This window comes from Dunckerocampus dactyliophorus, chromosome 7 (genome assembly GCF_027744805.1).
Source record: "Dunckerocampus dactyliophorus isolate RoL2022-P2 chromosome 7, RoL_Ddac_1.1, whole genome shotgun sequence".
Taxonomy (NCBI): Eukaryota; Metazoa; Chordata; class Actinopteri; order Syngnathiformes; family Syngnathidae; genus Dunckerocampus; species Dunckerocampus dactyliophorus.
Window position 1 is genome coordinate 28,912,958 of NC_072825.1, and position 11,860 is coordinate 28,924,817.

At 38.2% G+C, this 11,860-nt stretch overlaps 2 protein-coding genes across 2 annotated transcripts; one reads left to right on the forward strand and one right to left on the reverse strand.

Moving 5' to 3' along the window:
- Nucleotides 1–25: 25 nt before the first annotated feature.
- On the reverse strand, nucleotides 26–3,157 carry isoc2 (isochorismatase domain containing 2). The gene is made up of 7 exons (XM_054781328.1): nucleotides 3,088–3,157; nucleotides 2,874–2,964; nucleotides 2,514–2,638; nucleotides 2,214–2,426; nucleotides 2,074–2,144; nucleotides 1,877–1,994; nucleotides 26–152 (listed from the first exon to the last, which is right to left on the reverse strand). Coding segments are annotated over exons 2-7 (594 nt in total). The 5' UTR covers nucleotides 2,875–2,964; nucleotides 3,088–3,157; the 3' UTR covers nucleotides 26–86.
- Nucleotides 3,029–11,758, forward strand: atg12 (ATG12 autophagy related 12 homolog (S. cerevisiae)). Its single transcript, XM_054781332.1, has 4 exons — nucleotides 3,029–3,377; nucleotides 3,813–3,949; nucleotides 6,269–6,331; nucleotides 11,638–11,758. Exons 1-4 carry the CDS (start codon nucleotides 3,284–3,286, stop codon nucleotides 11,695–11,697), a joined length of 354 nt encoding a protein of 117 aa, XP_054637307.1. The 5' UTR covers nucleotides 3,029–3,283; the 3' UTR covers nucleotides 11,698–11,758.
- Nucleotides 11,759–11,860: the final 102 nt, after the last annotated feature.

Below are 11,860 nucleotides of genomic sequence, written 5' to 3' on the forward strand. Positions count from 1 at the left end.
ACACACACACACACACACACACACGTAGGACAGTATAGCTTTATTGATGGATGGCTTTGTAGACAGGAATTTGATGGAAAAAGGTCTTAGAGGGCGCTGAAGGCGGCGAGGAGGCCGGTGTCAGGAGACGGGTGCATCATGAGCTTCTGAATCTGGTCAGGCAGAAGATGTCAACTTATGAAAAAGGTCAAACCACAACAGCAACAACTTTGGGCCATAACATTAGGTACCCAAGGTGAGACTCGTGTAACAATATTAAATATCATCCGGGTGCTTTGCAAGTCTTCTGTGCAATATTTTCTTTGGTGGGCTTCTAAAGCTGCTAAATAGTAGAAAACAAACAGCAAACTACAGGCACAAACATATCATCTAAGAATAATAGCAGCCTCAAAATTCAATTAAAAACATAAATTAAATGTGCTTTATTTACAAAAAAAACCAAGTACAATTTCACCTCAATCACAAAATTTAAAATTAAACCAAACAAAAACTAAATTAAATGTGCTTTATTTAGTGGGAAAAAAACAAGTAAAATTTCAACTCAATCGCAAAATAATTAAACCAAACAAAAATGACATTAAAAAATAAATTTAATGTCATTTTGTAAAAAGAAAAAAAGAAAAAGAAAAGGAAAATTTCAAATCAATCACAAAATTAAACCAAACTAATCAAAAAAAAAGTACGACTAATTAAAACTAGGAATAATATTGCCAATCAGTACAGAAAGGTCATAAGAGAATACAGAAATCATTTTTTTTAAATTTAATAATTACAATTCTAATATAGGAATGCAATTACAGTAGTCACAATTTTTTTATGTATAATTTCTAAACATTCTTTCAAATGAAACACATAAAATGAATGTATTTCACATAAAAATGACATTCTCTAGGTATGTTATTAGATTTTTATTACTTACTAATTATAGTAATAACAACATAAATGTATAATTATTCATTTATTACATTAGGATGCCCTAATGGGGCTGAGTGGTATAGAAAATGACATTGCTAACCTAAGCAAAACTGAAAATAAACTACTTAAAAAAAAAAATATATATATATATATATATATATATATATATATATATATATATATATATATAAATTAAACATAAAATAAATGAATAATTTTAAATTAGTATTATCAATTATAAGTAATAAAAATAAAACACCTAGATAATATACTTTTTATTATGTTAACTACATTAATTTTGTTGTTTGTATAATTTATAATAATAATTTCAATCGATAAATTTATTAAATTTGCATGCTGGCCTGATGATGAAAGAAAATGGAAAAAAAAAATACTGTCATTTAATACATTGAACATGTTTTTTTCCCCACTAACTAAAATGAAACTTCAAATTTAAATTAAATAACAGTCAATGAAACTAAAAATCATGTAAACTATTTTTTTATGGAATAAAAGTGCACAATATAAAAACTGTAGTTATTATAAGAATAATACAGAATTAAATTATTTTAAATTCATACTTATAATATATATATATATATATATATATATATATATATATATATATATAATTTCACATTTTTTAAATAGCATTTCTAAACTTTTGATGTATTTCACATGATAGTATTATTCAGATATTTTATTGCTTATATTTGAAAATAATGTACAATTATTAATTTCTTCAATGACATTTATTGAGTTAACATGTTAGCCTCACAGCCCTAACCAGACCAATCGCTATAGAACGTGGATGGATAAAAATATCTTTAACATCAGCCATTTCTTTTTTGGTTCATAAATACAATGAATTATTATTATTATTATTAATCCATGTGCCAAGTTGCAGCGCTACTTCAGGTGTACCTAATGCTGTGGCCAGTACAAGCGTTTCTAAGCAAACCTCCTTAAAATTTGGGTGTTTGGCATCTTGGACCAGCTGCAGCAGGACGGCCTCGGCGGTGGTGAGGAAGGCGCCGCTCTGCTTCAGGCGGGACAGAGCAAACAAGCGGTCTGTCTGGCTGCGATGGGGTGTGCGTGTGTTTATACACAGTTATTGTTTTATACGTAAATAAAATATGGAGGACTGTGTGCATCTACCTCCGCGATGAGACGGCGTCAGCCACAATATGCACCTCCATTCCCTTTTCCAGCAGGTCAAACGTTGTACACTGTGCCAACACGAGCAAAGGCCAATCAGGAGGAAGAGTTAATCATTACCTTCTATCATTTTGCATTACCGCAATACAAGCGTGCGCCTCAATCCCACATAGTATGACTTGTTTGGGGTTCCCTAAGGCCTGCAGGGCCTTCTCCACGTCCTCGATCATCATGGTGAATGATGTTTTAGCATGCGGGGTCAAATCTCCAGCTCCCAGCTCCGGCACTGTGGGTCCCAGACCTTTAGGGTACTGCTCCGTTAGAATGGCAGGGATGCTTAGAACCCGACTGGCCTATCAGAGGTGGGAGAAAGTGTCTCTTTTCATTATTTTATTAAAGAGGACCTAGGAAGGGTTTTGAGGTGCGTGTTTGTTTGCCACCTGCAGCAATCTGGCGGCATTGCTGACAATGTTGGTGAACTGGAAGATATTGGGTCGGAACTTCTCTTGCATGTCACACAGGAAGAGCACCGCATCCTTAGTGGAGAGCCTGCCGATGCCTGCCACTGGTAAAACAGGAATAACGAGCATGTTTTTCCCATTCCTTGCAAGCTTAAGGGTCAAAACCAGGCCAGGTGACACAAGCTGATAAAAACCTATTAAGCCATATTATAAAGCTATATATATATATATATTAAAAAAAACTCTTGCTGTCAATGGACTTTTTCGACAATACAGATGGTAGTCTACAAAAAAAAGATGGATGCAGGACGGCTACAGAAGTAACCGCAGGTGACTTACTGTTGCTGTGTTGGTTGTCACTAGGTGAAGAGTTAAAGCACAGCGGTTTCAAGTTCAGCTCCACTCTTAAATTGTTCCCATGTGACACCGCCTGTGTTAGAAGAGGCCATATAAGAACGCGGGGACTACTACAACCAAATAACCACAAAGCAATAGGAACAAACAATCATATGAACATTAGTTTGGATAAATAGCAAAGATTGACACAACAAACCTAGCATAAGGCTAACAGGAGCAAGTTCAGGCGGTCTTTAATAAACCACGCCTCCGAAAAGTTATATTGCCAATGGGATTCGGCCTTTATTTAAACGTCAATATAGATTGACGTTTACGTAACCCAATTGGAGTCGCAGAAAAAACGTGAACCCTGGCGGAGATGGGCGGTAACTAACCGCAAGTCATCGACTAAAATGTCTGACGGTGCGGAGTCCCCAACCGAGGCGCAGAAGGAAGAGTTACACTCCCCGGCCGAAGACACGGTGACAAGTGAAGAGAAGAAGAAGAGTAAGAATACAGTAATTAATACACCGGTTTTGCTAGTTTTGAGCATGACAACGACTTTTACGACTACAAAGCAGCAGCGAACAAATCATTCTGTGTGTCTGACGTAAAGGCCAATAGCATTGTTACTTGTTTGTTTTCTGACCAATGAGCGCGTACGTTGTTGACATGTGCTGCAACAAGGAAGTAGCTAATGGTAGTGGTTTTGCCCGATAAATATTTCCCACTTTCTTTTAAACATGATCTTCACATGCAGGGTGTGAGTTTCTATTATTATTAGGCAGCTTCGATTGTAAAATGTGTACATTATAAAAGGCATAACGTAAGTTAATGACAACTTATTTGCAAACACACAGTCCAGCAAAAAAAAAAGAAGAGCAGTTGTACTTTTTGTGGTGCCATTTTGAATGTCATTGACATTCTTCCTTTAATCTGCAGTTGATGTCCTATTGAAAGCAGTTGGGGACACCCCCATCATGAAAACAAAGAAATGGGCAGTGGACAGGGGCAGGACGGTCCAATCACTTGCACAGTTCATCTCCCGCTTCCTCAAGCTTGATGCTAATGAACAACTGGTAAGTTTGCCTACACATTCCTCGAAGGATCATATGACAGTCATTCCTGTCATTATTATAACATAATACAGCAGATCAGCTCTTTCAGCGGGGGTCACCTTTAGGCACCACCAGCGATAGGCAAAACACACGGCTCCCTCCTCCCCCTACAAACCTTTCTGCTAGCTTGACGTTGATGTACTCCTCCGATTTAGCATCAACATTTGCAATAAAAGTGTTGTAAGTAGGCCTGTCACGATAATCGATTAATGGAACGATAAAAAAAAGTCAATAATTTTGCCACTTCCATAAATTGACATGTGCATATGTGCCTGTTTGTTTTCCTCGTTTCTCTGTACCACACAGGCTGGATGACAAGAGGGTGCATGTGTCTGTACGCATTGGTTCAATAGTTGAATGAATGAACATGTACATGTCACAAACAGCAATTCATGAACTGTATAACAGGGTGAAAGAAGACGTGATGAAGGACAATCGGCAACATTGCATTTTATTCCGCCACCACATATGTGGCACAGCTCAAATATGACCCCCTACATTAGTTTAACAATACACTACATAACTGTATGTGTGTGTGTGTGTTTGTGTGTGTTTGTATGGTTTTATTGGAGTTTTTCTTAACAGAGACAGTCTTTTTTTAAATTGTTTTTGGTTATAATTGTGATTTTTATTTAAGTGCAATTTTTGCTAAAAGAGACTGAGTCCATTTTATTTTCATTTAGTTTTTTTTTTTTTAATTTATTATGTTAATTTATTTAAAAGGTCTTGACATTACAATTACAATGTTAAATACTCCTTGCGAAATTAAAGTTTATTGCTTCTGATACGATGTACTCTCGTTATTATTCCATATAGTTAATAAAACAGTGGTCTCAAAAAATGTTGACAATAATTTGTAGGACAATTCCCGTCCAGCAAAATGTGTTATCGTGACAGGCCTAGTTGGAAGTATTAGATTTAGAGTCAGCTCCAGGTGACACAACCTAGGTTTAATCCCTTAGTATGCCTCACATACTTATTAAAACACATTTAAAATATGCTCCCCACCAGGCACGGGCCGGTATGAGATCCTGCCTTGGGCAACCTTGGGCAAAGATATCACGGTTTCACTGTATTGTAATTGCAGCTCTAAAATGTGTTATTTTCAAATATCTGTATTGAAAACACAAACAATTAAGTCTGAATAGTCATTTTTAAACCATATATCATGATGAAAGTGGAACATACCTATTTGAAATAATTAACAAAAAAATAACAGAATTCTTTTTAAATAAATAAAATGCAGTCTTCTGTGGCTAATCCTGCAACTCGAGTCACAACACAAATATTTTCTTTAGTAAAAAAAAAAAAAGCAAAATGCTAATAAATGTAATGAAGTGACCCAAGAAGGTCGCCACATAAATACACATTTCTTTAAACTTGTAATGTTACATTATTATTTCATAGTGGCAGGTTGCACTTTTCCACAAACAAGCCTCTCGATGCTAACAGGGGTGCTAACGGCTTTTGGCAACACATCGAAGCCCGGCGAGGAATAACGCAAGACGTCCATCCATCAATCTTCTTCCGCTTATCTGAGGTCGGGTAGCGGGGGCAGCAGCCTAAGCAGGGAAGCCCAGACTTGCCTCTCCCCAGCTACATCGTCCAGCTCCTCCCGGCGGATCCTGAGGTGTTCCCAGGCCAGTTGAGAGACATAGTCTGTCCAACGTGTCCTGGGTCTTCCCCCAGGCCTCCTACCATTTGGATGTGCCCTGAACACCTCCCCAAGGAGACGTCCGGGAGGCATCGTGACCAGATGCCCAAGCCACCTCATCTGGCTCCTCCCAACGCAGGACGTGGCAAAGTATTTCCGCATAGACCTCCACTTTCGCTCATATCTTAGAAACGGTATGACGCACAATTTTAGTCGTTTTGAAACCGTGACTTTTTCATACCGTGTTACACCTTGAAAGCACTAACCAGCCCACGCCTACTCACCACTAATGAATGACGATGTAAGATGATCCATGAACACAACATTGGAGCCAGCCATTGCACACAGCTATGGTGCGTTCAAGGACTGCCAAACAAAGTGGGAAACCTCAATGCTTGATGAAAAATTCAAGCATAAAGACATAAATGTGTAAAAATTACCCTTTTTAATATCACGGATTTATCAATTATTCCTGACTTGTGGTGAACGGGTTGTGTTTTTTGCTGGAAAAAAACCGGCCTATTTTTGGAGAAAGAATAAAAATGAACCAAATATTTGCAAATTTGTGGGTCCATGAACATTGGGGTTCCGCTGATTAACACGTTGATGTTTTGTTCTCGGTGTAGTTCATCTACGTTAACCAGTCTTTTGCTCCATCGCCGGACCAAGAAGTGGGGATCCTCTTTGACGTGAGTACTGAACACTGCTCTCAGACCCATTGATAGATGATAGAAACATAGGCATATTTGCTTGAGCTGAGGAATTCATCATTTAAAACAAGAAAAAAAATGTGGGAGGTCACACCGTCGTCATTCTTGATGTTATATGCAACACAGTCACAGTAAAGTTCTTTGTTCAGTCAGCATCAAAGGATTAACTGAGTTGTGTTTCTTTGGTGTTTTATGGCCTTTTTGTGAAATAGAGAAATAATCAAGGGCTGTGAAGAGAAGAATATACAGACTCCATGTACCGTCCATTGCCAAGTATCCAATGTTTCACTGCTTATGTGACAGCCTTATTGCAAAATGGAATAAATTCATTTTGTACCCCGCAAAATTTCCGCACACAGCACCCCATAATGTTTGAAAACAATTTCACTTCTGATTAAAATGTTAAGACCAGTGGGAAAATGTCAAGAATGTACATTTTGCGCAGTTGGATCATAAATAATTATAGCTTCAAAATGCAAAAAGAAGAAATTGGAGTGAGACAAAAAAGCAATTTATTTCAAAGAAGTATTAAAATGAAATAGGCTGCTCATCAGCTGATCAAAAGTTTAAGACGACAGGTCAAAAAACTAAAATAGAAATAAAATGTTGAAAAAAGGAGTGAGTAATGAGTAGCAAAAATTGGCTTAGGCATGCTTGATGCCAGTGTTTCCAGGAGACTAGTGGGAATGTTGCTCCAGGTGGTGAAGATGGCTTCATGGAGGGCATCCACTGTCTGGAATTGATGGCCATTTTTGTAACCTTCCCTTGCCATCCATCCCTAAATGTTCTCCATTGGATTTAGAGCAGGGGAACATGCAGGATGGTCCAAAGGAGTGAGCTTATTCCTCTGGAAGAAGTCCTTTTATGAAGTGCAGCGTTGTCCTGTTGAAAAAGACAGTCATTACCACACAGACAAGGGCCTTCAGTCATGAGGGATGCCAACATCTCCACATAGCCGGCTGCCGTTTGACGCCCCTGCGCAACCTGAAGCTCCATTGTTCCATTGAAGGATCATGATGGCGCTCCCTCTACTGTGCCGTGTGGAAAACATCTCAGCAAGCCATCAGTAAACTTTCTTCCACCTTTCAGTGTCCCATGTTTGGCGTGTCCTGCAAATTCCAAACCTTGAATTAGACTAGGCCTTTGAAGAGCTTTTTTCTTCTTAAATAAATAAAAAAAAATCTTTAATATTTTGACTTCATGCGAGTAAAATTACCTTGTTTTTTTCTTTTTGACTTTATTCTTATAAAATTACTGCTCTTTTTCCCATTTTTGCTATTGCTTTTTTTTTTAATTTTCCAAATATAAGTTTGCTTTAATAATATTTTGACTTCATTCACATATCATTTTTTGCCCAACCTAATTTTCTAAAAATGACAACCTTTGGGTTTTTTTTGTTTCTCATTATATTATGACAGATTTTTTTTATGCTATTAAAATGACATTTTTTCTCATTTTTCTCTAGAATACGTCTTTTTTCTGTTATTGGTACTTTATTCCTGTAAAATTGCTTTTTAAAAATCTGCTTTTTTCCCCCAAAATATTTACATTTGTAAAGTCATTTCCTTTTGTAATATTTTGACTTTATTCGCATAATATAACTTTTTCCTTAACATCCAACAGTGCAAAATGTACATATGGAGATATGGTACATACAGACCCTTTCCAAAAAATTAGAATGTCATGGAAAAGTTGTTTAATTTCCATAATTCCACTCAAAAAGTTAAACTTTCATAGATTATAGATTCAGGGCCCACAATTTTGGTTTGGTTTGGTTTAGTTTAATTGAACATGAAGGATACACTGGAATACATCTCATGAATCATTTTTTCACAGTTCTACATGTCCAAAAGGAGTAGGAAGAAGCAAAGCTTATTTAATCCTACCTCCCATCCAAATCTACATCTTGTACAGTACATGTTGTTCACACAATTTAAACGATTTCAAGTATTTATTTGTTTATTCTTACATAATTTGGGCTTCCAGCTCATTAAACCCACGAAAACAGGAATTCAAAAAAATAGAATACTGTGAAGAAATCAGCCCAAATTTTGCAGGGCATGAATGTTTTAAACTGAGTGTCACACACTAATCATCTACTAAACTCAAATCACCTGCACAGGCTTCCTCAGGTGTCATTAAATTGCTTCAGTTTGGTTCAATTGTCTCAGTTGGGTTCAATATGGGGAAGACTGCAGACATGACAACTGGCCAGAAGACCATCATTGATATCCTCCATAGGATGGGTAAGCCACAAAAGTTCATAGCTAAGGAGGCTGGTTGTTCACAGAGTGCTGTGTCCAAGCATATCAATGGAAAGTCTAGAGGAAGGGCAAAATGTGGCAGGAGAAGATGCACCAGCAAAAGAGATGACCGTGGGCTTCAGCGGATTATCAAACAGGGAAGATTCAAGAATCTGGCAGAGATCCAGAAAGAGTGGAATGAGGCGGGAGTCACAGCTTCAAAAAAACACCACATTCAGACGCATCCGGGAGATGGGCTACAACTGTCGGGTTCCTCGGGTCAAGCCACTTCTGAACCTGAGCCAACGCAGGAAGCGTCTCCACTGGGCCAAGGAGAAGGACTGGACTGTTGGCCAGTGGTCCAAGGTCCTCTTTTCCGATGAAAGTAAAGTGTGCCTTTCATTTGGGAATCAAGGTCCAAGGGTTTGGAGGAAGACGGGTGAGGAACAGAACTCAAGCTGCCTGAGGTCCAGTGTGAAATATCCACAGTCCGTCATGATTTGGGGTGCAATGTCCGGTGCAGGTGTTGGTAAACTCTGCTTTCTTAAATCCAAGGTCACAGCAACAGTCTACCAGAATGTTTGAGAGGACTCCATGATTCCTTCTGCTGAGGATCTGTATGGAGATGCAGATTTCATCTTCCAGCAGGACCTGGCCCCCTGCCTATACCGCCAGAAGCACCAAAACCTGGTTTGGTGCCCATGCCATCACAGTGCTTGACTGGCCAGCCAACTCACCGGACCTAAACCCCATTGAGAATCTATGGGGATCTATCAAGAGGAAAATGAGGGGCACCAGACCCAACAACAAAGAAGAGCTGACAGCAAGCATCAAGGAAATATGGGCTTCCATAACTCCCAGGCAATGCCACAGGCTGATTGCTTCAATGCCACGTGGCATCGAGACAGTGATTAAGGCAAAGGGATTCCCAACCAAGTATTGAAGATTGACATACCGTTTTGAAAGTACCATATTTTGATTGATTTGCTTTGATCCTAATTTTCTTTTTTTCCTGCAAAAACTGAGAAGTAAATGGTGATTTCTTCACAGTATTCTAATTTTTTGAATTCCTGTTTTCCTTGGGTTTTATGAGCTGGAAGCCCAAATTACGTAAAAATAAACAAATAAACACTTGAAATCGTTTAAATTGTGAGCCCTGAATCTATAATCTATGAAAGTTTAACTTTTCGAATGGAATTATGGAAATTAAACAACTTTTCCATGACATTCAAATTTTTTGGAAAGGGTCTGTATGTGGACAGGTGTAGGCCATTCCAAATCATGCTCAATGTACTTCAATCCATGTGATTTCTTAAGTTGCTTTTGGTCAACATTTTTTAAAAATCATGTCATTATGGGGCATTGTGTGAGGAGAATTTATTTATTTTTTCCGTGTTGGAAAAAGGCTGTAACATTTAAAAAAAAACATGGAAAGAGTGGAGTGCTGTGATTACTTTCCAGATACACTGTATTTGTTTGGGTAATTTAATGCTTCTTCTACGCCTGAACCGGCGTGCACAAAAGGGCACCAACGGGTCATAAGCTGCACCCCTACAGTGTTGCCTGTGCTATTAGTTTTACTTTTCTCACAAATACACCACATGGTGGCGCTCTTATTATACCCTCCAAGATCTCAGGGGCCCTTTGTTGAGGTGCCTGATTTTGCCATTTTTCCTAATACCCTAGTCGCACGAGAGGTAGAATGAGCCAGAATGCTGTCATAATGACAATTCCTGGCTTATTCCTGGATATTCATAGTCATTCTAATCATTCTGAATGCATTCTAAGTATTAGGGCCCATTCTTTTGGGCAGCCCAAATGTTTCGAGCATACTTCGGGGGGGGGGGGGGGGGGGGGACTGCTAAATTGCTATCTGTGTTCAACAATGGGCTCTGCATGTGAGATTAATATCCAAATAATGTATATTCTGTAAGATTTGTTAAAATCCTGTGCTTTCGGGGGTTATGGTTACAAAAAAACACCTAAAACATTGATGCAATCTTAGCCTGAAAATATCCCAACTTTGTGAAAAAGCTGCTGTGAAATGGCGTATTCTAGGCTGCCACAAATCACAAAAAAGCCCATTAAAATCCTGGAGGGTCTGTCAAGTAATCCCTTACTTCAGTGTCCCTAGACTTTTGTCCAGCACTACCAAGTATTTGAATAGCATGCCAGATGGTATCCAGTTATTGAAAGCATAAAATGGTGTGAAGTACAGTCGTCCCTCGCCACTTCGCGCTTCGAATTTTGCATCTTCAGTTTATCATGTTTTTTAAAAATATATTAATTAAAAGATCTTGCTGTTTTATGGTTGCAAATTGTACATATTTTTGGCCTAAATTAAGCATAAAAACGGTGAAATTAAAAGAAATATAAGGCATTCAGAAGATGCGTTCAAATACAGTACGTCATTGATATATTATAGTATTGTACACTGGTCACTAGGCTAGGTGTCAGTAATGTTACAATGATGAGACGATATCCACCGCAGGAAGTAAACACAACAAGGAACTTTCCCGATGCCAGTGTGTGAGTCTGAATTATGTCTTATTTATGTCCTAAATGGCTTGTTTACTCTTATTATGTCTACTGTATTGGGTAATGGGAGTGTAAAGGTGACTGTGGGGTGTTATTTCATGTCTAGAAGGCTGTAATTATGTAAAAAAAAATAATAATAACATGTTTATGTTTTACTATGAAAATATTCAATTTCTAAATAAGGAATCCCACTTTGTTGAAAGTCACTTATCACGGTTGGGTCTAGAAGCAATGACCCGACAAACGAGGGACGACGGTATGTCTGCTTGTGAAACGTTGAGATGTTCAGAAATGTAGTTTTGTCAGTTTAGTCCAGCAGAGGGCGTCAGAAGAGTGTGGCTCCTTGTGACTGTGCCAAAAGTCATTGGCTGCTGATTAAAGTCAACTTTAGACCTCAAAATCCAGAATGAAGTGAACATCTCATTGCTGCCACTTCTTGAGCACTCCATATCTAATCTCTTTTCCAATTTTTTTTCCCTTTTTCATTCCTTCCCTCTCTTTCAGTGTTTTGGCAGCGATGGCAAACTGGTTCTGCATTATTGCAAATCTCAAGCATGGGGTTAATACACATTTAACATGCTGTGTTGTTTATGTATATACTGTAAATAAATTCTTGACACATTGCCTGTTTTTGTTTGGTTGTTTTTTTCCAACCTGTCGCAACTTGTCCATGCGATTGCGATATTTTGGTGGCAAAGATGAGCAAAGTAACCCTTCAGGGAAAGGT